Below are 26,115 nucleotides of genomic sequence, written 5' to 3' on the forward strand. Positions count from 1 at the left end.
GGATTAAACTGAAAAGCTTAAGGAACAAGAGATTTGGCCTTCAACAAAGAAGCTCCAGTCCAAGACCCTCCCTTGGAATAAAGACCAATAAAGGGGAGAGTTCAAGAAGTGAGGCAGAGTAGAAAGAAAGCTCCAAGAACATTCGTCATCCACCACTCACTCACTCACTCATTTGTGTGCTGGATACACAAAAACAAATTGCTATTGCTATTGCTACTGTTAAGGGACTCTGTCCACTGGATTATAAAATGTCCACAAGTGGTTATCACACAAGGAAGAAAGTAAAGCCCTCATATAGGTACAAAAAGTTTATTGAGAGCCAGCAGAAATCTCCTAATTAGAAAGCTTCTAGACACTCCTGATTGTAAAACATACCAGGATTCAAGGGTGAGAGATAAGGCACAGGGGGTTAAGCCACTAATTAGGATATCTGCATCCCATACTGGAGTACAAGTTCAAGTCCCAGCACATCCACTTCCGATCCACCTTCCTGCAAAAGCTGAGAGGCAGCAGATGACGGCCCAAGTACTTGGGTTCCTGACAGCCATGTGGAAGACCCAGATGGAGTTCCCGGATCCTGGCTTCTGCCTGACCCCGCTCTAGTGTGGGCATCTGGGGAGTGGACCAGTGGATGGAATATATTTCTGTCTAAAATCTTAAAAACAACATGTCAGGATCCTGAAAATATGAGGACATTAGAAGAAAAAAACCATCATGGTTCATTCTCTTTACATCTTGCTAAACCGACAGAGTGTCTGCCCCAGGCTCAGGCCACGGGCATCTCCCTGAACAACCGCCACATGTTCTCATCACCTAGGAACAGCGGTGACATCTAACCAGTGCAGAGCACTGAAATGACCAGGCTGTCGGTCCGCTCCCGGGTGGCCACCCAATTAATCCTCGCCACAGCCCCACAAGGTAGGAACCGTGGTCATCTCCACTTCACAAGTAAGGAAACTGGAGCACAGAGAAACTGAGTGACCCAGCCAGGATTTGAATCCCAAATCTGTGCCCTCAGGGCAAGCTGCTTAGCCGTCTTTGTTCCTCCATCAGCAAAGTGGGTCCCACAACCATGCTAAAGGATTCGGGAGATTTTATCCATCTAAATTGCTAAGCAATTACAGTACCTGACAGAGTGCAGTAGTTAGGTCCCAGGTTATCTGTATCTGCAGAAGGCAAGTCTTCCAGTAACCACAGAAACGCTTTCCCCAGGTCGCTGCCAACTCCTCCAGAACCTTTCTCCCCACTTCCCACCGGGCACGGCGACACCAGCGCCGGAGGGGCCCGGCCTCGCTCAGGCCCGGGGAGAAGGCAGGTTCTGGTCTCCTGCCACTCAGCAGCACACAACTCCACCGCGTTTCGCACTTGGGTGAACTCGTGTTAGTGGAGGCTCACCGGGCCGCGTGTGACCCGCTGGGCGGCAGCACCCCAGGAAGAGGAGCCCATCCACCGCCAAGCCCGAGGGTGGGCACCCCTCCTTCGCCGAAGCCCTGGGGGCGGCTCGGTCCCCACCCCCACCCCCACCCCCGCCGCCGCCAGGAAGCCACAGGCACCGGCCGCCCAGTGCCAGCCGGGCGCCTTCCCCACCAAGTCCCCTGAAATGCCCTTCCGAGGGAGGAGCACCGAGCACTTCGTGAAGCCAGGTGAAGCGCAATGTCCTCGGCGCCCAGAAACAAAGTCCACGGAGCCGCCACCTTTGCCTCCCCGGCGCCGGCAGACACGTTCGAGCCGGGCCGCAGGTTGTGCGAGCCGGTGCTCCCCGCCGCTCCCCGCCGCGCCACGCGGCGGCCCCGCACTCACCAGGTGAAGACTTTGCCTTTGATCCGGCTCAGCACCCTGCCGAACGCCTCGGCCGCTCCCAGCGCGCGGGCCTGCGCGGCGCCGGGTGCCGCGGGCGGTGCAGCCTCCATGGGGACCCCCGAGCGTCTCCTGCGCGCGGACTCCCCACAAGTGCCGGGGCGGAGAAGCCGGGAGGCGGCGCCTGCGCTGCCGGCGCGGGCTCCGCTCGACTCCCGCGCGCGCTCGCCGCTTCCCTCGCCGCTTCGCTCGCTCGCTCGCTCCTCCGCCGGGCTCCGTCTGCGACAAATCATTAACTGTCAGGCCCAGGGACCAGACAACACATTTGCAGATAACAACCTGGCACCTCCGGGGCAGCAGGAAGAGCAGGGATTTTGTTGTTGTTGTTTTTTTTTTTTTGCCTTGGCACTCGAGCCTCCGTGCTGGGTGGCACCCAATGCGCATTTCAGGTTTTTACGGTTCCTTGTTTGAAATCAGCAAAGGAGGTGATACGAGGTTGTCGTGACTGCTCCCAGGGTGTCCTGACCCGAGAGGCAGCGAGCTAACAGGTGAACTTTGCTAACTTCAAGGACCTCCCGACCTGCCGCCTGCTCTCCTAACCTCCCGCCCTCTGACACATTTATACCAAACAGACACCCCCCCACCGCACCCCACCCCCACGCATCAAAAGACCTGTCTTTTCCTCGCCAACCAGAAGTCACACTCCAAAAGGATCCCGTAAAAGTGTCTTCGCGGCGTGGAGCGAGGCGGGCTTGCCTTCTCGGGCGTGCTGGGGCGGTGTTTCAGAGCTGGGCCGGGGAGGAAGACGCTGCAGAAGCCCGGGCGCTGAGCCAGCAGGCCCGGGCCTCGGCCACGCCTTCCAACGCTTCGGCGGACCGAGGCGGAACTGAGAGGGACCGAGAGCTGAATGGCAAAGTTCCTGACTCTCTCTTGAGTCTGGTAGATTCGGCGCTTCCGGGAAGGAGGAGGGCAAGAAGACAAAAGAAAGAGATGTTGGGACCGAGTTGTGTTTTGTTTTTCCTGGCCACCTTCTTTTAGACAGGACTAAAGTAGGTGGGAGAAGGCAGTCCATCCTAAGAGGCGGCTCTCGAGGAAGAGTCTAAGAAAAAAGTAGGTTTTGAAAAATAAAATGTAAGTTCGGCAAGTTTAGCAGCTGAAAGAGCCCCGAAGTTTAGAGGAAATGCTTTTTTTTTTTTTTAATTGAGGCTAGATGGGAAGGAAGATGAAGAACCTGACCACCACAGAGAACTGTTTGACTATTATAGTACAACCACATGGAGAAAAACACACTGAGGATATTGACAGCACCTTTAATATGGACTCATTTTTGTAACATACACAGCCTGCAGATTGACAATGCTGAGTTGTGCCTAAGCCCTGTGCTCTTAAAAAATAGGATGGTTAAGAAACCGCCCACCCTTTTCTGTTCTCAGAAAGGCCTTCTGGCTATGGTTTATGGATAAGACCCAAGGTCGCTTTGTACTAGAAGAAGGCCTGACACTGAGTTTCCAAATTCCCACCCCATGCATGCCTCATAAATGATTGGCTGAATTGCTTGTCTCCACTAACTAATCTGAACAAAATAATTGTTAATCAAATTACTGTTAAATTTTTCTCCTTCCCCCAGGCGTGTAAATTTTCACCTACCCTGCATAAACCTGCCTTCGAGTAAAACATTTCTGATTGCAATCAAGCCACCCTTTCATTCCACTGCCCCACAGGGAGAGAATAATCCCCAAACGCTGATATAGATGGTCATCTTTCCCCACCCTCCACCCGTACTGATCCTTTCAAATAAAGTCTTTTAACTAAAACAGATTTGATTTTTATTGGAATATATATATATATATATATGGTTATATGGACATGAAAAAAAGAATAGGACACATGTCAATGTAAGTAACCTTAAAAGAAGGTAGGAATGCAGAAAATGAGAAAAAGAAAATTGTACTTAAAAGAAAAATCTTCAATGTCTGGCATTGTGGTTAAGCAGCTGCTTGCAATGCTGGCATCCCATTATCAGAGTGCCTGTTGAAGTCCTTTGCTTCCAATCTGGCTCCCTGTGAATGTACCTGGGAAACAGCAAAAGATAGCCCATGCATGTACTTGGGCTCCTGCCGTACATGTGGAGAACCAGGATGGAGTTCCTGGTTCCTGGCTTGGGCCTGGCGCACACCTGGCTTTTTCAACCATTTAGGAAGTGAATCAGCGGACGGAAGATATTTCTGTGTGTGTGTATATGCATATGCGTGTGTCACTACGCCAAATAAATAAATCTATAAAAATTGATCAAATCTTCAGTATTATGCTATAGTCCCTTTTATGTAAAATATATGCTTTTGCATAAATACATGATATTAAAAGATGCACTTAGGTGTTGTGGTAGAGTGAATACATTCCCCGCCCTCCCAAAAAAAAAAAAAAAAAAAAAAAAAAACCCGAATCTTAATCCCTAGAACCTGAGAAGCTTGCTTTTTGCAGCAAAAGGGACTTTTGCAGTCAGTAGTTCTACTGACTTCAGGAGTGACTGTAGCCCAGTGACACAGATTTTGACTCTCTGACCTCCAGAATTTTTTTTTTTTTTTTTTGACAGGCAGAGTGGATAGTGAGAGAGAGACAGAGAGAAAGGTCTTCCTTTTTGCCGTTGGTTCACCCTCCAATGGCTGCTGCGGCCAGCGCATCGTGCTGATCTGAAGCCAGGAGCCAGGTGCTTCTCCTGGTCTCCCATGCGGGTGCAGGGCCCAAGGACTTAGGCCATCCTCCACTGCCTTCCCGGGCCATAGCAGAGAGCTGGCCTGGAAGAGGGGCAACCGGGATAGAATCCGGCGCCCTGACCAGGACTAGAACCCGGTGTGCCAGCGCCGCAAGGCGGAGGATTAGCCTGTTAAGCCATGGTGCCGGCTGACCTCCAGAATTATAAGACAATAAATCTGTGTTGCTTCAAGCCACTAAATTTTTGCTAATTTGTTGCAGCACCTGTAGGGAACAAAGCAGATGTACATACACTTATTTATAAAGATTGTAACATACTGTAGGTAAGTAAAGTTACAGAGTAATCATTTAATATGATTCCATTATAATAAAAACCATAACTAAGTAACTAAATATTTTCATATAAATACACACATACAGATATACACATGTATTTTGTGCTTTCCTGTGTTTATACGAGCTAGAAGGGTTGGGTGTGGAAGAATGCAAACCAAGCAGTTGATAATGATCAGATCCTGGGAGTGCTCAGTGATAGGAGGGGTGGATAAGGAAAGAGAGATTGCCTTGTTTATTTTTATTTTGTTTTCTTACTACAGGCATATACTGCTTTCAGTTAAGACACTTTTCAGGGTAGTATTGTGGCCCAGTGGTTAGACTGCCACCTGCCACTATCATCTCATCTGAACACAGGTTAAGTCCCAGCTGTTCCACTTGGGATCCAGCTCTCTGCTCATGTGCATGAGAGAGCATCAAAGGATGGCCCAGGTGCTTGGGACCCTGTGGATACGTGGGAGACCCAGATGGAGTTCCAGGCTCTTGGCTTTGGCTTGGCCCAGCCTCAGCCATTGCACCCATTTGGGGAGTGAACCAGCATATGGAAGATCTCTTTCTCTGTCTCTCCCTCCCTCTTTATAACTCTGCTTTGCAAATAATTAATAAGTAAATAAATCAATCTGTTTAGGTTGCATTAATCTTAATTTAAAACATTCTAGGCTCAACATGTGGTCCCCAGAGGACCATAACTACAAAGTTATATGTAGTTCCTAACCACAAAATCTTCCTCAAAATGTTGCAATAGTAGCACTGCTTTAGCCTTCCTTCAAAATGAGGTCATCTCCCTTACTGAGGAGTATTGATCAGTCTGTGTTATTTTGGTATCAGGATTAAAATACATTGAGTGGAAATAAGGGCACCAATCCACAAGTTTTTTCAAAGCAAATTAACTATGGAAAAAAATTTAGGTATTGGAGATTTTGTATAAAATAGCCTTACAAATGTGAAAAATCAACCATCACTTATTAAACACCTACTGTGTGCCAGATACTTCATGCTCTCTATTGTTCATATCAATCACCCTAAATCTTAGCGGTTTCAAACACCAATCATTTTATTATACTTTGTGGTTTATGTGGGTCAGGAATTTAGGAAGAGGTGGCCCAGGCAATTCTGGTTAGAAGTCTCTCCTGTGGCTTGTCATGTTGATGTAAATAAACAGGATCTGTAAAACAGTAAATATAAGGTTTATTCAGGGCAGGACATGAGTGACCCAGGCCCAGGACCCACAAGCCCAAGGACTTTCAATGAGTATTGGGAAGTGTTCAAATTGTAGTCAGAATTTATGTATTATACAAGGACTATACATCTTTCCATCTTAGTCCTTAAAGTCTTTAGGTAAGTTGGGGGTCTGGTGGGAGGCCACACATTTCTCACTGGTTAGAGATTACTTTCTTTACAGGATGATTGGCTACAAGCATCTCCAGAGATGGAGGAAATTGTCTCTGAAAAGAGGTTCCTGATTGACTTTAAGGACATTTCTGTGAATGGACAGGGAATTTGTGGATAAATAACAAAGAATTGCTCAAGGTTGCTCCAGATGACTAAGACAACACAGACACAGTGTGCACTGAAGTCGAAGTGACGTAGACAAGATTGATAGCTGTCTGGTCACTCCTCAGACAGGTCTCAGCAGGTGTTTCTCTTGAATGCCTTGCAGGCTTCTTAGGGGCAGTTTGTTCTCATCAGAAGGTTGCTGAAGCTGGAAGGCGTAGGTTGGAGTAGGAGGTTAAGGATGGAACAACCAGAGCCTGGCTAGCATCTCTATCTCCCTACATAGTTTCAGGAGCTCTTCATACAGACACTATTTGTGGGCTAATTGGGGCTTCCTCACAGTCTGGTGACATCAGAGTAGCTACTCTACTTCTATGGCAACTGGTGCCCCATTCCCCAGGAAGTGCCCTAACAGAAACAATAACCAAAGCACATTGTAAATGTCCTTCAACTAAACACCACCATGAATATACATGTAAACAAGTTGAACTTACTATTCCTCACATGGATACGGGGTATTAGAAAGACAGTCAGCTTTTTGTATCCTGAGTTCCAAATCTGCAGATTCAATCAAACCCAGTAAATATTGAAAAAGAATTTGCATCTGTCCTGAATAGGCACAAACTTTTTTTTCTTGGTCATTATTCCCACACAATATGGAATAGGAGCTATTTACATAGCATTTACAATGCATGAGGTATTATAAGTGATCTAGAGATGATTTAAAGTGTACAGGAGGCTGTGTGTAGGTTATATGCAAATACTATGCCATGTTACATAAGGGATTTAAATACTCATGGATTTTGGTATCCACCAGAATGGAACCCATCCTCCACAGATTCAGAGAGATGGACAAGGAATGTAAATGATTTGGGTTTTGAGTGAATAATCTGAGAAAGGATCTAAGGAAGTGGTTTTGGTATGGGCAGGCGGCTAGCTGGGAGCTGTAAGGAGCTCAAATCCTATCACCTTCTGTGTTAACTCAGCCAGACTGAATGCTCAATACACCCGTACCCCATCGAGCAACCACACCTCACTTTCAATTGTGCACCAGATGTCATGACACCCTCCCGGAGATCACCATGTGCACCACAGCCCCACCCAAAACCCTCCATCCTTTGAATATTCCATCAAGCCATGCCCTGAGCACAACCTCTTGTCCTATAAGAAGGCCAACACCAGCCTGGTGGGACGATTCTCCCTCATGAGGTTGCCCACACTCGTATCTGAGTGTGTACCATCCCTAGGCCTTTCAGTAAATCCTGCTTTTCTCCTCACCTCTATCTACACCTGCTCGTTGTATTCCTGAATGTGGGAAATCAAGAACCTGGGCTAAGTCCAGCTGGAGTTCTCTCTCAGCCCAGTTGGGGCTCAGGATCCCCACAACGTAATCCAGGGGTCCCTTCCCCACAACACATTCACTTTAGATTGGATGCTGTCAGATTGGATGCAATTCTGATTGATATCTCAACCAATCTTATATGAAGGGCAGTCTAGAGAGAGGATAAAACTGAAACAAAGTAGCAGGCCAGCACTGCAGCTCACTAGGCTAATCCTCCGCCTACGGCGCCAGCACCCCAGGGTTCTAGTCCCGATTGGGGCACCGGATTCTGTCCCAGTTGCTCCTCTTCCAGTCCAGCTCTCTGCTGTGGCCTGGGAAGGCAGTGGAGGATGGCCCAAGTGTTTGGGCCCTGCACCCACAGGGGAGACCAGGAGGAAGCACCTGGCTCCTGGCTTCGGATGGGCATGGCGCACCCGCAGCCGTAGCAGCCATTTGAGGGGTGAACCAATGGAAGGAAGACCTTTCTCTCAGTCTCTCTCTCTAACTCTGCCTTTCAAAAAAAAAAAAAAAAGAAAGAAACAAACAAAGTAGCAGTCACTCATTTTGACCAACACAGGAGAGTTGGTATTTTGTGGGTGGCATAGTGACCTGTTTTTATGCTAATGAAGCTTTAATAGCTAAAATAGGGTCAGGGCCAGCACTGTGGCATAGCAGGTAAAGCCACCACATACCTGCAGCGCTGGCATCCCATATGCGCACCAGTTTGAGTCTGGCTGCTCCTTTTCCAATCCAGCTGTCTGCTGTGGCCTGGGAAAGCAGAAGATGGCCCAAGTACTTGGGCCCCTGCACCCACGTGGCAGACCCGGAGGAATCTCCTGGCTCCTGGCTTTGGATCAATCCAGCTCTAGCCAGTTTGGTCATTTGGGGAGTGAACTAGCAGATAGAAGACTTTCTTTCTTTCTCTCTCTCTCTCTCTCTTGTTATGCCCGCAGTCCGTGGTCCCCCGAAAATCACACCACCAGAGACCAAAGTTGAAGCCAATTAGCAGGGTCGTTTTTATTACCAGTTCAAACCAGGGCCTCTCAGTGACTCCAGGAGAGGAAGCCCCCCGAGAAGCCCGGAGCCCAATTCTTACAGAGCTTTTATTATCATGTACAAGCAGGCTTTAGGGGATTGCTTAGGTCAAGTTGACACTTCTGATAAGTCCCAACATCGCTGCAGACTCCAGGGTAGGGGCTGGTTGTTATCTCAAGCTTTAAACCTCCCTTTTACATTCCTGGACCTGGGTCAGGGTAGGGTCACATCTGGCCAGGTGGAGGAAAGGGGGAGTGTACGATAGCCAGGAACGGGCAGTGGTGCAGGTCGTACAATAATCAACTTAATGTAGATACTGGATTACTTAGCTCAACATCTAACATAACACATATATAAAGTCAAAGACACTTAACATTGCTTATTATTACTACTAGTTGCCTAATAAACTAATGTGATTACACTTTAGGTTACATTAAAATAATGATAATATTTTCTAGCACTATTATAATGGATAATAAGAGCATAGTAAAAGCTGGTTGTGCAGGTGTCTTCTCTCTCTCTGCCTTTGCCTTTCAAATAAATAAATAAATCTTAAAAAAAAAAAAAAAAGAACAGTAACTAACTGATGTTGTTGCAAGTCACCAGGCTGCCTCTCTAATTTAACTGGGAAGCATGGAACAAGCCTCTTTCCTAACATCTTTTTCTGACTGCTTGTAAAAACAGCTATAGGTAAACGTCTTTTGTAAATCTCACCAAACACAACATATTGAATAATAAGGACAATTATAGTCACATTCACATTATCATCCAACAAAAGGCTTAAGACTATTGGGGTGGGATTTGGTCTGGTAGTTAAGACACCCTTATCCCATGATGTGGTACCTGGGTTCAATTTCCAGCTCTGATCTCCAGTTCCAGATTCCTGCTACAGCAAGGCACCCAGGGGGGCAGCAGGTTCACAGGTCAGTGAGTGGGCCCTGCTACCCATGTGAGAGACCTGAGTTGAGGCTCCAGGCTCCTGGTTCTGGCCCTGGCCCTGGCCCCACCACAGCTGGGAACATTTGGGGAGTAAACCAGCAGATGGGAGAACTCTGTATCTCTCTTTCTCTCTCTCTCTCTCCACCTCCCCCCCAAACAAAATAAAGAGCTATAAATATAGGACTATAGTTCTAAATGGTTTTGATTTTATATTACTTTGCAAAGCATATTTGAATTCCAAAAATGTCATGTTAGCCATGAACGAGAACTTCTATATTGAAAAGGGTCAAAAAGAAGAAAAAAAATTTGAGACAGCTTGCAGATATGAAAACGTACGACCCTTTTGACTTAGAACCAGTGTTTAAGGTAATCTGCACTTAAAGTTCATATTGAAGCCCTTACTTAGAAGGCCTTCTTTTAAGAAGATCCCACCTGGAACATCCTATTCAATACATTTATTGCACTACACTTGACGTTCCCAAAAGTCTTACTCCAGCTAAGCCTCTTGTTTCCCCTTTCAGAGGTGTTCTAGAAATTCTGGCCAGCCAGTCTTCTAGTTGAATGGCCAAAAGTACACAAGGTACCAAACAAATGAAAATGTCAGAATTATTTGTCATTAAGCAAAATGAATCAATAATATTCTGCGCTTAGATAGCAAGTTTGGAGAATTCACATTATTGCTATTGCTTTAGTATAGGACATATTGCAAATCAATCAACCAGGTATTGGTTGAAGGAAAATCATGTACAGACCACATGATCTATGATGTTCAAGACATAAAAGATATTTTCACCCTTTCTTCCAGTTTTCTTTTCTCCCTTCTTTCCATAAACATGTTTAGAACACCTACTATTTTCAGTGCCTTGTGCTAGGTGGCAGGCAAAATGTAGTAAGAATAAAATTTGGTTCTTGCTCTGAAAGTGTTTACAATTAAATAGGGAAAAATACTTGAGTATGACTCTAAATGACCCTACTGTCTATTTGAGAAGACTCCAAGATTATTCCCTAGTCCCAGCCGACTCCTACCTCATCCCTTGTTTTTCTACCTACAACCCTGACAGATTTTCTTCTTAACAAACCCTTTTCCAGCTGCCATTTCCTGAATCACTTCCTGAGGATGCCCAGCTCCTAAAATAAGTACTGAAGGGATCATGAAAAGGGCCATGGTCTGACAAAAAGTGATATGAATTGAACAAAAAAATAAATAAATAACCAAAATAAGGGGACAGGAAAGTTATCTAAGAAATATTCAGTTTTGGGGGCCGGCACTGTGGCGCAGCGGGTTAACATCCTGGCCTGAAGCGCTGGCATCCCATAGGGGCGCCGGTTCGAGACCCGGTGCTCCACTTCCAATCCAGCTGTCTGCTACGGCCTGGGAAAGCAGTACAAGATGGCCCAACTTGGGCCCCTGCACTCACGTGGGAGACCCAGAAGAAGCTCCTGGCTCCTGGTTTCGAATCGGCGCAGCTCTGACGTTTGTGGCCAATTTGGGAGTGAACCAGCCGAAGGAAGACCTCTCTCTCTCTCTCTGCCTCTCCTCTCTCTGTGTAACTCTGACTTTCAAATAAATAAATAAATCTTTAAAAAAATTTTAAAAATAAATACTCAGTTTTGTAATTAAGTGTAGATGCCCCTTATTATTTTATTATTTAAATATTTTGTTATCTAATCCCATAGTACCATCCATAGACTGATGACTCAAATTTTCATCTCTAGTGTGGGCTTCCCCTGAGCTTCCCAAATTCTGACCTTTTGAGTTTTTATAGAGTCTTCATTTCATAAGCATGATCAAAGCACGGACAACCATTGTAGAAGTGTGATTGGACCAAAAGGATATGACCTAGTGCTAAGAGACTAATGGGCAAATTCAGCAAGGCCTGTTTGTTTTGTTTCTCTCTGGTATCTCTGTACAGCATTCCTTCCTCCCCACTATGGGGCCAGACACCTTCTAAAATGGAGGTCTTGTGATCTACTATCAGATAAGGTAAGTCAGAAGATTCTGTTATGGCTAGCTCCAAGACAGAAAGGTAGGGGAAGATAAGCATTGGTTTTGAGTTTCTATGAGTTTCCTCGAAAAGAGAAATCCTAGCTTCTATCCCCTGCCTTATGGAGGAAAAGGAGCAGGTAAAAGGAGGGCAGAAGTTCAGAGAGAGAGAGAGAGATTTTGCTCTCCAAGGCCTAAAGCACCCCAACACCACAACAAACGACTCTCTTTCACCTCTGTTGCTAGGAAGCTGCTTCAGGAACAAGGGACAAAAGGCCAAATGCTTTAACCTTGTTGCATTAGTCATTGTGGAAGTAGAATGGGCTGTGGGAGCTATGAGCCAGGAACCAGGAATGAAAACCAAAACATCAATATATCACACATATACAACTTCTCCAGCTTCATTTTAGTTAGTATAGACCTGGGGTATTTTCCTCCCTATTATTTCCTTTTCAATATATATAAAAATGATGTCTATATATGTCATCAATAGCATAGAGCTGGATTTTGTTGTGTGTTTTACTCTGAAAATCTTTGTCTTTTCATAGGACAGTTTAGTTTATTTAAATAGAGTGATTACTGATATATTTGGATTTATTTCTACCAAATTACTGTTTTCAATTTGTCTTATTTAATGTCTGTTTTTTTTGTTTGTTTGTTTGTTTTTTGACAGGCAGAGTGGACAGTGAGAGAGAGACAGAGAGAAAGGTCTTCCGTTTGCCGTTGGTTCACCCTCCAATGGCCGCCGTGGTAGGCGCGCTGCGGCCGGCGCACCGCGCTGATCCGATGGCAGGAGCCAGGTGCTTCTCCTGGTCTCCCATGCGGGTGCAGGGCCCAAGGACTTGCGCCATCCTCCACTGCACTCCCTGCCCACAGCAGAGAGCTGACCTGGAAGAGGGGCAACCGGGACAGGATCGGTGCCCCGACCGGAACTAGAACCCAGTGTGCCGGCGCCGCAGGGCGGAGGATTAGCCTAGTGAGCCACGGCGCCGGCCTGTTCTGCCTTTAAAATAAACAGAAATGAATAGACATTTAAAAAAAACAGACATTAAGGCCAGCGCGGCGGCTCACTAGGCTAATCCTCTGCCCTGCGGCGCCAGCACACCGGGTTCTAGTCCCGGTCGGGGCACCGATCCTGTCCCGGTTGCCCCTCTTCCAGGTCAGCTCTCTGCTGTGGCCAGGGAGTGCAGTGGAGGATGGCCCAAGTCCTTGGGCCCTGCACCCACATGGGAGACCAGGAGAAGCACCTGGCTCCTGGCTTCGGATCAGCACGATGCGCCAACCGCAGCGGCCATTGGAGGGTGAACCAACGGCAAAAGGAAGACCTTTCTCTCTGTCTCTCTCTCTCACTGTCCACTCTGCCTGTCAAAAATAAATAAATAAATAAAATAAAGGCAGAACAACAGAGAGAGAAAGAGACAGAGATCTTTTATCCACTGGTTCACTTCCCAAATGCTGACAATAGCAGGAGCTGGGCTAGGTCTCCTCCATTGGTGGCAGGGAGTCAGCACTTGAGCCATCATCTACTCCTCCCAGGATACATTATCAGGCAACTGGATCGGAAGTAGAAGTGCCAGTACACAAGCCTACACTCCAATTTGAGACATGGGCACCCCAACTGGTGGCTTTACCTGCTGTGCTACAAGCCCACCCCGAAGTCTAAAATCAGTCAAAATATTTATCCTGTTCTCAAGCAATGCAAGAACCTTAGACTATTTTAACCCTAATAACTCCCCTAACTTATATGCTATTGTTGACCAGTAATTTAGTTCTAGTTTGCTCTTTGTCGCCCACAAAGCAGGTATTATTTTTAGTTTCATACAGTGACAATTGTTTAGGACCAGAGCCATGGATGTCTGACCTGTGCAGTCACATAAGGCCCCACGCTCAGAAGTCATGCTTGGAGTCTTAGTTTTCCTGAGCGACTACTTAAAAATTGCCTGAGGGGCTGGCATTGTGGCTTAGCAGTTTGAGCTGCCACCTGCAATGCTGGCATCCCATAGGAGCACCGGTTTGTGTCCCAGCTGCTCCACTTCCAATCCAGCTCCCTGCTAATGGTCTCGGAAAAGTAGCAGAGGATGGCTTAAGCATTTGGGCCCCTGCCACCCATGTGGGAGACCCGGATGAAGCACCTGGCTCCTGGCTTCTGCCTGGCCCAGCACTAGCTGTTTCAGCCATCTGGGGAGTGAACCAGCAGATGGAAGATCTCTCTGTGTCTCTGCTTCTCTCTCTGTAACTCTTTCAAAACAAACAAATAACTATTTAAGAAAATAATAGTTATTTTATAAAGAAAAGAATTTATTTTCTTTTTTTTATTTTGTATTTTTTGGAAAGGTGGAGTTAGTGAGAGAGATAGACAGAGAGAAAGGTCTTCCTTTTTCTGTTGGTTCACCCCCCAAGTGGCTGTCACGGCTGGTGCGCTGCGCTGATCTGAAGCCAGGAGCCAGGAGCCAGGTGCTTCCTTCTGGTCTCCCATGTGGGTGCACGGCCCAAGCACTTGGGCCATCCTCCACTGCACTCCCAAGCCACAGCAGAGAGCTGGACTGGGAGAGGAGCAACTGGGACAGAATCCAGCGCCCCAATCGGGACTAGAACCTGGGGTGCCGGTGCCGCAGGCGGAGGATTAGCCTAGTGAAACATGGCGCCAGCCAAGAATTTATTTTTTTATATTCTTGTGAGAACAAGGTGCTGGCAGGTTCAGTTGTCTGGTGAGAGTTGTTCTGTTTCCAGGTAGAAGGAACTTTGGAAGAATTCAGCTCCAATCCAGGTATCAGAATACTTAGTTAGCATGTCTTTGTGGTGAGCCCTTCCACATGATGGGGTTTATTTTGTCACTTTCCTGTATACTTCAAGGATAGCTATCTGGCCCTCCAGCTCTGTTAGAAGGCATAGTATGCCATGGGGCCGGCACTGTGGCACAGCGGGTTAAAGCCCTGGCCTGAAGTGTCGGCATCCCACATGGGCGCCGGTTCTAATCCTGGCTGCTCCTCTTCTAATCCAGCTCTCTGCTATGGCCTGGGATAGCAGTAGAAGGTGGCCCAAGTCCTTGGGCCCCTGCACCCACATGGGAGACCCGGAGGAAGCTCCTGGCTCCTGGCTTCAGACTGGCACAGCTCCGACCATTGCGGCCATCTGGGGAGTCAACTGGCAAATGGAAGACCTCTCTCTCTCTCTCTCTCTCTCTCTCTCTCTGCCTCTCCTCTCTCTATGTAACTGTGAATTTCAAATAAATAAATAAATCTTAAAAAAAAAAAAAGAAGAAGAAGAAGGCACAGTATGCCAAACTTCCAGCATGCCTGGATTTTAACTTCTACACTTAAAGAAGTAGCTCCAAGAGGTCTTCAAATCAAAGCCTCACATTCTTCATCATTTAGTAGAAATCTTCAGGGCAAATACTAGCTTCAGCTCATTTTTTAAAAATATTTATTTATTTATTTGAAAGTCAGAGTTTCACAGAGAAAGAAGGAGAGGCAGAGAGAAAGGAGTCTTCCATCTGCTGGTTCACTCCCCAGATGGCTGCAACAGGCGGAGCTGCACCAATCTGAAGCCAGGAGCCAAGAGCTTCCTCTGGATCTTTTCACGCAGGTGAAGAGGTCCAAGGACTTGGGCCATCTTCTACTGCCTTCTCAAGCCATAGCAGAGAGCTGGATCAGAAGTGGAGCAACGCTGGCGCCGTGGCTCAATAGGCTAATCCTCCGCCTTGTGGCGCCAGCATACAGGGTTCTAGTCCCGGTCGGGGCGCCGGGTTCTGTCCTGGTTGCCCCTCTTCCAATCCAGGGAGTGCAGTGGAGGATGGCCCAAGTGCTTGGGCCCTGCACCCCATAGGAGACCAGGAGAAGCACCTGGCTCCTGGCTTCAGATCAGCACGGTGTGCCAGCCGCAGCACGCCAGCCACAGCAGCCATTGGAGGGTGAACCAATGGCAAAGGAAGACCTCTGTCTCTCTCTCTCACTGTCCACTCTGCCTGTCAAAAAAAAAAAAAAAAAAAGTGGAGCAGCCAGGACTTGAACTGGCACCCATATGGAATGCCGGCGCTGCAAGCAGCGGCTTTACCCACTACAATACAGTGCTGGCCCCTTCAGCACATTTTTACCTCACTCTATTTGGAAGATTCTGCAGAGTTATTACACTCCTACCAACTCAGCAATGCATTGTAAAATTTATTTTGTATTCCTTATATTTTAATTGTTTAGTTTGGAGGACCATTAGGATATCTAACTTAACAATAGTCTCTGAAATGGAGTTCTGCTTTTACTTAATCTATAACCTAAAAGTGTCGAGCCATTAATATTTTTTCTTGAAAAAAAAAAGCTATCAATAGGGGCCGGCACTATGGCATAACAGGTAAAGCCACCGCCGGCAGTGACAGTGTCCCATTTGGGCGCCTGTTCAAGTCCCGGCTGCTCCACTTCCGATCCAGCTCCCTGCTAATGTGCCTGGGAAAGTGAGGAAGATGGCCCAAGTGCTTGGGTCCCTGCACCCACATGAGAGACCCGGAAGAAGCTCCTGGCTTCAGATCCACGATGTGGCCATTTGGGGAATGGACAAGTGGATAGGAAGACCTCTCCTCTCTCTGCCTCTGTCTGCCTCTCTGTAACTCTGCCTCTCAAATAAACAAATCTTAACCAAAAAAAAAAAAAAAAAATCATTCTTTCCAGGACCTTGACTTTGGACTTCTAGCCTCCAGATCTGTGAAAGCATGAATTTCTTCTGTTTAAAGCCTCCTGGTTTATGATAATCTGCTGTGGCAGCCCTGGGAAATTCATACACTATGGGGAGCTGTCAGCTGGGATAGAGCATGAAGAAGCCTTCTGGGGCACTGAAAATGATCTGTGTCTTGATCTGGGTGGTGGTTACACTGTGTATACATATGTAAACATTTATCAGCCTACATTTTCATATGTACTTTATTCTGAGTTATACCTGATTTTTAAAATAATAAAAAATAAAACAAACAGAAAAGCATATTACAGAAAATGATATAAAGTTTATGTCTGTAGGGACATAAAAGATAATATCTCTTAGCACTTTATTTTACTTTATTGGAGAGCATTTGTATTTCCATAGTCCCAAAGAAGTATGGGAGATCTAATTTTTTTATTTTCAGTGTTTGCAAATAAGAAAAGCACACTACAAGAAAACTGAATGGAGATAAAGTCTTAAGCTATCATGTTACCAAATAAATAAAACAAAAAAAGAAGTGGCTCAGAGATTAGAAAGGCCCTATTCCACAGTGGATTCTGTTTCTCCAGTAACTGGGGTGTTTATATCTGTGAAACACAGTGCCTCTCTCCCTTGGATAATACCAAAAGCTATAATTTTCTGGATGATTTACCAGTCATAAGATTACAACTTGTGGGCCAGTGCTGTGGCGCAGTAGGTTAATCCTCCACCTGCGGTGCTGACATCCCATATAGGTGCCAGTTCTAGTCCCGGCTGCTCCTCTTCCAATCCAGCTCTCTGCTATGGCCTGGGAAAGTAGCAGAAGATGGCCCACGCATTTGGACCCCTGCACCCATGTAGGAGATCCAGAAGAAGCTCCTGGCTTCTGGCTTCGGATCAACCCAGCTCCAGCCATAGCGGCAATTTGAGGAATGATCCAGTGGACAGAAGACTTTTATCTCTCTCTCTCCCTCTCACTGTCTGTAACTCTACCTCTCAAATAAATAGATAAAAATCTTAAAGAAAAAAATTACATCTTAGGGGCTGGCACTGTGGCATAGCAGGTTAAGCCTCCAACTACAGTGCTAGTATCCCATATGGCTGCCGGTTTGAGGCCCAGTGGCTCCACATCTGATCCAGCTCCCTGCTAATGTGCCTAGGAAAGCAATGGAAGATGGTCCAAGTGCTTGGGCACCTGCTCCCACATGGGAGACCCAGAAGAAGCTCCTGGCTCCTGGTTTTTGGTTTTGACTTGGGCCAGTCCTGGCCATTGCAGCCATCTGGGAGTGAACCAGTGATGGAAGACCTCACTCTCTGTCTCTCTTCTCTCTCTCTGTAACTCTGCCTTTCAAATAAATAAAATAAATCTTAAGAAAAAAAAGACTACATCTTAGTCACAGTAATTATTAGCAATACAAATCTTAGGGTGAATCCTTCTGCAGCTGGTATCCACTACAAAAGTTGGTTAATGAATGCATGATTCTTTTTAGTTTTTCTCTCAAGCCAGGAAACTCTGGGACTGCCTTAATGTAGCTCTCTTTTTTACTACTCTCCTCCCTGTTGAGGAATAACTAACTAGCCTCTATTGGAAATGTCAAATGGAAAGAATTAAGAGTGGAAATACATAAAGAAGCTAACTTCAGGAGCTAGAGTTTTTCTGTGCAAAAAATCTGCATTGTGGATTATTACATTATTGTTCAAACACTAAAGTGCTTTTGAAAATTTGCCAGGAAGTAAAAAAAAAAAAAGAGGTTTGTACATTTAGGATGTAATGGAACATTATTTGAAAGTGCTACAGTTAAAAAGTAAGTAGGTAAGCACTTGAGAAATTTTGGGCATATAGCATAGAGTGCATATAAAGATATTTTAAGCTCAAGATTGAACTAAAAGTCATATTGAACTGCTGACAGTTTTGAAATCTATTGAAAGACTACAGCGGCACAAAAGAATAACACAAAGAACTGAAAAGGCAAATACAGTGCCATCCTGTACCAACTGCATAAACTCTGTCCTCTAATGTTTCTTATAATTATCCTCATAGGCTCAGCCCACTTGTCAGCAAAAATTAAATGGCAGAGTTATAGTGAAATAATTACCAAGATGCTGCCTACTTTTACAAAACACTCTTTAAGACATTTACTAATGCACTACAGTGTTGTTATAAATAATTAAAATCAAATAAATTCAGAACAGCTAAATAATTTACAAACTTGTCAAAATAAATCAGCTAAGAATATTCTGAGGTTTAATGCATTTGATTTTCATGCTTTGATTTACTTGTTTTCTTATTAAATCAGATAAAAGAAAAAAGTTAGGATTGTGATTCATATATGACAAATTACATCACCTTACTGCCCTACAACATCCACTTGTTAGAAAACAAGTTTAAATACATCAACAAAAAGCACTTATACACGAGTCATGAAATTTTGGGGGATTCTCCACCAGTCACAAATGTCCCAACTTCATTTGGCCAGTCCTAGGTCCTCCCAAGAATCCACACATTTTCACAGAACATATGTCCCAATTTTTGTTAAATGTGTATAGTTGTTGGGCTCAAGACATTGTAATATATGTTAGCAGGTATAGGATTTTGTGTTCTTGGCATCAAGAAGTTAACAATTCATTAGCGAATTAAGGCACACGCATTAAAAGTGAGGCATTACACGTCAACGTTGTACATTATACAGGCATTCAGAACAAGATGAAATGGTTCAGGATCCAATCAGAGAAAGGTTCCCGGAGAAAAAAGATTGCTGTTTCTCTGAGATTTAAATTATGATCAAGACCTGTATGGGTGATGCACAAGAGAAAACATGGAACCCAGCAAAAAAGTGGAGCATATATTTAACATACAAGGATAAGCAAAACAGCCTAGATGAAAGAAGGGAATTCATGATAAGAAACAGGAAATGATGAAGAAAAACAGATCGGGACCTGATTGTGGAGGGTCTTGAATTATGAGTCAAGAAGCTTTGGTTTCGTTCCACAAACAGTGGGCAGTCACTGAGAGGCTTTCGTGAGCAGAGGAGTACTAAGAAGCTTGCTCATGCAGACTATATCAGAAAGAAAGGCTTCTGGAAGCAGGGAGAGCCACTAGACATAATTATTACAGCATCAGAGTGGTAACAGGGTCCCCTTGTAATGGTAACAGGAGTACAAAAGAAGGAACTGAAACAAAAGTGTCTGAAGAATTCACAGATCTCAGCAAGGAAAAGGAAGAGATGAAAGAGAACCTGAAGCTTTGGTTTGGTTTTGTTCTCGTCGTAGAAACACTTGCTGTGAGTTCTGCCCTAACATATTTTTTCTGCATCCATTATACATTTTGAAAGCAGAGCAAGAGAATCAGTTACACAGATCTCTAAATGGTAGAATTTTCAGCAAGAAGAGGTGGCACATCAACTGTATTTGTAATACTCCTTCTGTAACTCGGTGTTGGTCACCTGGGTATTTCCTCTATCAATAATCATCAAAATAGCACAGCCTCTGTTTATCAGGTCACCCAGAAACACCAACCCAGACAGAGAGGTCTGCCCGTGCGGGAGCTGAAATGATCAGGATTTGCCCATAGACTGATCCCTCCCAAGGCTGGGGTCCCTCCACATTTTTCCTCTACTTTTCACTTGACTGGAGAAAGAGAGAGAGACTCTCATCTGTAGATTGACTCATCAAATGCAGGCAGCAGCCATGGCTGGGCCAGGCCAACGCCAAGAGCCCAGAGTTCAATCTGGCCTCCCATGTGGATGGAATGGATCCCACCAGCTGAGCCATCACCTGGTGCCTCCCAGGTTGCATGTTAGTTCCCTTATACCTGGGTCCCTGCCACCCACATGGGAGACCTGGACCACGCTCTGGCCTCCCAGTTTTGGCCTGGCCCAGACTCAGCATTTGGGTAGTGAGCCAGTAGGTGAGAACCACTTGCCCCCACCCCCTCCAATTCTCTCTCTACTTCTCTCTCTTTCTCTGTCACTGTGCCCTTCAAGTAGATTAAAATAAGGAAACGTTTTTAAGTATAAAAAAAATGTGCTTATAAATGTACTTTGAGGGAAGGGCCAATTATGGACACATTTAAATGTTGAATGAGTCTTACCCTAACGTATTTTTAAGTATACAGCACATTATTGCTTAGCATAGTACAGCATTGCACAACAGATCTCTACAGCTTATTCATCTTGTTTATCTGTAACTTTATGCCCATTGATTCATAACTTTTCGTTCCCCTCTACTGGCCTCTAGCAACCGCCATTCCACTCTGGCTCTATGAATCGGACTGTTTTACATACTTCACATGAGTGGACTCATGCAATATCTGTCTTTCTATGGCTGATTTACCTCCCTTGCATAATGTCTGAAGTTTCACCATATTGTTGCATATTGCAGAATTTCCTTCTTTCACCAAGGACTGCAGCAGACATTGTTCCAAAGAACATATACAAATGGCCAACCTATGAATAATGCTCAAGGGTCACTAGTTGTCAGGGAAATTCAAGTCAGAGCTATAATGAGATGTCACCTCGCAGCAATAAGAGAGGCTACTACCCAAAAAAGAAAGGCAAATATAGGCTAGGATGAAGAGAAATTAGGCCGGCACCATGGCTCTCTAGACTAACCCTCTGCCTGCGGCACCGGCACCCCAAGTTCTAGTCCCAGTTGGGGCGCCGGGTTCTGTCCCTGTTGCCCCTCTTCCAGGCCAGCTCTCTGCTGTGGCCCGGGAGGGCAGTGGAGGATGGCTCAGGTCCCTGGGCCCTGCACCTGCGTGGGAGACCAGGAGAGGCACCTGTCTCCTGGCTTCAGATCAGCGCGGTGCACTGGCCGCAGCACACCAGCCACAGCAGCCATTGGACGGTGAACCAACGGCAAAGGAAGACCTTTCTCTCTGTCTCTCTCTCTCTGTCCACTCTGCCTGTCAATAAAAAAAAAGAGAGAGGGAAATTAAAGCCCTTGCCACTGTTGACAGGAATACAAAATGGTGCAGCCACTATGGTTCCTCCAAAAATTAAAAATAGAGCTGTCATATGATCCAACTATCCCAGTTTTGGGTATTTATCCAAAAGAATTGAAATCAGTCTCAAAAATGTATAGTAGGGGCAGGCACCGTGGCGCAGTATGTTAATCCTCTGCCTGAGGTGCTGGCATCCCATATGGGCGCCAGGTTCCAGTCCTGGCTGTTCCTCTTCTGATCCAGCTCTCTGCTGTGGCCTGAGAAAGCAGTAGAAGATGGCCCAAGTCCTTGGGCCCCTGCACCTGCATGGGAGACCAGGAAGAAGCACCTGGCTCCTGGCTTCGGATCGGCAAGCTCCGGCCATTGTGGCCATTTGGGGAGTGAACCAATGGAGGGAAGACCTTTCTCTGCCTCTCCCTCTCATTGTAACTCTACTCTCAAATAAATAAATCATAAAATCTAAAAAAAAAAAAAATAAGTGTAGTAGCACTCCTATATTCACTGTGGCCTAGTCACAGTGGCCAAGATGTGGAAACAAACCTTAATGTCTCTCAAAAGATGAACAAAGAAAATGTGGTAAACACAGCCTAAAGGCTGTGAGTGACTAGGAGAATGACAATACTGCTGACAGAAAAAAGAAAAATCAGGAGGAGTCACTTTGTGTAGAAAATAGTTTGATTTTCAAGCATTTTGCACTTCAAGGAGCTGCTAACTTCCAGGGATTAGGTATGGGGCTGTTAATATATATAAAATAGACAATACTATAGAAAAAGGTTTGGGTTCTCTCACCTGGAATGAGTGGCTGAGATGATGAAACTGAATTAAATTCCTTGAAGAGTGTAAGTAGAGCAAAAGAGAACCAAACCTGGAAATCGCCCTTACTTACAAGATGGGAAGAGGAAGAAAGGTCGTGGGGGTGGTCAAAACATTTCCTGGACATCGGTGCAGGGAGTAGTAACATGCATGATGATATCGATAATTATTTTAGAAATTTGCTATTCAATATTTTCAGGAAAATATAAGATATTGAAAGTTTACTAAGAATAATGAAAAAGCAACCCTCTTTTAGAAATTCCTTCAACAGAAATCATAACATATTAAGGCACAACAGATAAATATTGCAATGTTTTCCAATTAAAAACTTCTTATGTGAAGCAAGCATTGTGGTGCAGTGGTTAAACCACTACTGGGATGCCTGCACCCCTTGTCAAAGTGCCTAGGTTGGAGTTCTAGCTTTCCTCCCCATGTAGCTTCCTGCTAATGTGAACTCCAGGGGGCAGCAGGTGATGTTTCAAGTACTTAGGTCTCTGCCACCCATGTGGGAGATTGCGATTGAATCCTTGACTTCCCGCTTCAGCCTGACCCACCCCTAGCTATTGTGTGCACTTAGGGAGTGAGCCAACAGATAAAAGATCTCTCCCTTCTTCTCTCTGTCATTCTGCCTTTCAAATAAATAAATGATTTTAAAATCTGCTCATGGGGCCAGCGCTGTGGCGTAATGGGTAAAGCTGCCACCTGCACTGCCAGCATCCTATCTGAGCAGCAGTTCAAGTCCTGCCTGCTCCACTTCCAATCCGGCTCTCTGCTATGGCCTGGGAAAGCAGTAGAAAATGGCCCAAGTCCTTGGGCCCCTGCACCTGCATGGGAAGACCTGGAGGAAGCTCCTGGCTCCTGGCTTCAAATTGGCCCAGCTCCAGCCATTGTGGTCAACTGGAGAGTGAACCAGTGGATGGAAGATATCTCTCTCTCTCTCTCTCTCTCTCTCTCTCTCTGCGACTCCTTTCTCTGTGTAACTCTGACTTTCAAATAAATAAATAAAATCTTTTTTTTTTTAAAAGCTGCTCATTTAGGTGAGATGAAGAGTAATAAAGCATATGTATACAAATATTTGAGCTACTGAATACAAAATTTATGACATATATATGCGTAAGAAATAAATCACCTGTGCTGGCTATCTGAGTCCATTAGCTAATTGCATTCTTTCAGAAACTGACCAGGTTGCTTCTGCCTCTCCTGGTGTGTGGTGTGCTGGTTTGGTGAGGCCCTGGTACCTCTTTTGTGAAGCAGCAGCTGAGGAGACTCCACAACTCGCCAAGGCTGATGAAAAGCCCAAGGAAGGAATCAAGACTGAGAACACCAATCATTAATTTGAAGGTGGCAGGGATGGATGGTTCTGTGGTGCAGTTTAAGATTAAGAGGTGTGGGCCCAGCTCTCTGCTATGGCCCGGGAAGGCAGTGGAGGATGGCCCAAGTCCTTGGGCCCTGCACCCACATGGGAGACCAGGAGAAGCACCTGGCTCCTGCCATTGGATCGGCGCGGTGCGCCGGACGCAGCCCGCTACCGCAGCGGCCATTGGAGGGTGAACCAACGGCAAAAGGAAGATCTTTCTCTCTGTCTCTCTCTCTCACTGTCCACTCTGCCTGTCAAAAAAAAAAAAAAAAGAAAAAAAAACAAGAGGTGTGGGCCAGCATTGTGATTTAGAGGGTTAAGCTGCTGCCCGCAGCTCCAGCATCCCATATGGGCAATGGTTCAAGTCCTGGCTGCTCCATTTCTAATTCAGCCCAGCTCCCTGCTGATACACCTGGGAAAGCAACAGAAGATGGCCCAAAGTGCTTAGGCCCCTGCACCCATGTGGGAGATCCCAAAGAAGTTCTTTGTTCCTGGCTTTGGCCTGGTCCAGGCCCAGCAATTGCAGTGAATAGAATATCTCCTTGTCTCTCCCCTTCTCTCTCCCTCGGTAAGTGCCTTTCAAATATGTAAAATAAATCTTAAAAAAAAAAAAAAGATTATGAGGTGTATACCACTTAGTAAACTAAGGAAAGCTTATTGTGAACCACAGGGTTTGTCAATGAGGCAGATCAGGTTCCAGTTTGATGGGCATCCAATCAATGAGTGAGACCCACCTGTGCAGTTGGAACTGGAGGCTGAAGATAGAATTGATGTGTTCCACCAGCAGAGAGGAGGTGTCCACGAAGAAGGGAGGCTGCTGCTGTACCACTGAGCTCTGTCCTTTCAGACCCAGAGTACATTCTAATTCAGAAAACTGCAGTTGGTTCCATGACATCCTGCCTGCTATGGAATGGTTTTCTCGATTATTTCATCTTCCTCTTCATTCCTTTTTCCCCTTTCTCCATTAGTGGCATGATCATTCAGCTCTTATCTTTATATTCCAGTGATTATTTTTCTCTATTTTAACAGCAACATAAAAATCCTTGCATATCTTGTTTGATGGGAGAATTGTAATGTTTTTCATTTACTATTATAAAGATAAGACAATTTTATAACTTTTTGTATGTAACTGTTATATGTAGGACAATTTGTCTGCAAGCAGGAGTAAATTACTCTCTTTATTTTTTTAAAGTTTTATGTATTTGGGCCGGCACCGTGGCTCACTAGGCTAATCCTCCGCCTGTGGCGCCGGTACTCCAGGTTCTAGTCCTGGTTGGGGAGCCAGTTCTGTCCCATTGCTCCTCTTCCAGGCCAGTTCTCTGCTGTGGCCTGGGAAGGCAGTGGAGGATGGCCCAAGTGCTTGGGCCCTGCACCTGCATGGGAGACCAGGAGAAGCACCTGGCTCCTGGCTTTGGATCAGCACAGCAACGGCCGTAGCGGCCTTTTGGGGGGTGAACCAATGGCAAAAGGAAGACCTTTCTCTCTGTCTCTCTCTCACTGTCTAACTCTGCCTGTAAAAAACAAAACAAAAAAAAAAGTTTTATGTATTTATTTGAGAGGTAGAGTTACAAACAGAGAGAAGGAGAAACACAGAGAAAGGTCTTTCATCTGCTGGTTCAGTCCCCAAATGGCTGCAATGGCCAGAGCTGGACCAATCCAAAGCCAGGAACCAGGAGCTTCTTCCCAGTCTCTCTTGTGGGTGTAGGGGTCCAAGGACTACTGCTTTCCCAGGCACATTAGCAGGCAACTGATTGCAAGTGGAGCAACCAGGACTCAACGGGCACCCATATGGGATGCCAGTGCCATAGGCAGTGGCTTTACCCAGTACGCCACAGCGCCAGCCTGAGAGTCTGGGCTTTTAAATACAACTGTATGCCTTCTCCAGAAAAAGGTGCTTTGAATGTAGAAAGAAAGAAGCTCCTGATGCAGAGAGCAAGAGGCAGCACAGAGAAGGTGCAAAGGGATCCAGAGTGATTGACTGACAAAGTGGCAAAGGCAGATCTTTACATAGGAATTCAGTAGACAGTTAAGGAGATTTTTTTTAAAAAAGACATTACAGCAAAAAAGAGGAGGAATTTCAAACACACCAGGTTTGGCTGGTTCACAGAGGACATGCATGGTGATAAAAGAAGAGAGATGAAGGGAGGGCAGGAACTTTTCATAGGAGAGCTTGGTGCCACTCCAGGACCTGCAGCCCGGGGAGCCTGGGAATGTCACAATGTGTGTGCCAAATGTGTGCCTTCCTATGGGAGGGCAGAAACATCACTTAGGGGCAGTTTTCCCAGTCCAGGAAAAAGAGGAGGAAGGCCTGAACTAAGGATAGTGGGAAAGGGACAGAGTTTAAACACACTTAGGAAGTAAAATTAACAAAGTTTGGTACTGCTCGGATGTCATGGGCAGCGGGGACGGGGAAGCCTAGGCGAAGTCCCTGGCTTCTGACAGAAGCATCTGCATAAAAGATGATTTATTCCCTTTATGGACTATAGGGAGAGGAGTAGTTCCAAAATGGAAAATCATGACTTTTTGTGTGCTTGCATGGCCTCTAAGACATTCAGATGGAGGTGTACAGTAAAGTGGTTTAAAAAAAAAAATCTGCTGCCTGGAATTGATTTTTTTTTTAAGATTTATTTATTTATTTAAAAGTCAGAGTTACAAAGAGAGGAGAGGCAGAGAGAGACAGAGAGGGGTCTTCCATCTGCTGGTTCACTCCCCAATTGGCCCCAACA

The 26,115-nt window shown here is 45.7% G+C and overlaps 1 protein-coding gene and 1 pseudogene across 2 annotated transcripts in view; one reads left to right on the forward strand and one right to left on the reverse strand.

The window, feature by feature from the left end:
• SLC35F2 (solute carrier family 35 member F2) overlaps positions 1-1,910 on the reverse strand; it is a 63,009-nt gene extending 61,099 nt beyond the window's left edge. Inside the window, exon 1 of one of the 2 annotated variants that reach the window (XM_062198349.1) lies at positions 1,801-1,910. In XM_062198349.1, coding sequence (XP_062054333.1) covers positions 1,801-1,910 — 110 coding nt within the window. Of the gene's footprint in view, positions 1-1,127; positions 1,187-1,800 lie in introns of those variants that run through there. The other variant, XM_062198350.1, reaches the window with a different exon arrangement.
• A 21,164-nt stretch (positions 1,911-23,074) lies between these two features.
• On the forward strand, positions 23,075-24,221 carry LOC133763896 (small ubiquitin-related modifier 2-like; annotated as a pseudogene).
• Positions 24,222-26,115: the final 1,894 nt, after the last annotated feature.

Source organism: Lepus europaeus, chromosome 7, assembly GCF_033115175.1.
Source record: "Lepus europaeus isolate LE1 chromosome 7, mLepTim1.pri, whole genome shotgun sequence".
In the NCBI taxonomy this organism is placed as follows: domain Eukaryota; kingdom Metazoa; phylum Chordata; class Mammalia; order Lagomorpha; family Leporidae; genus Lepus; species Lepus europaeus.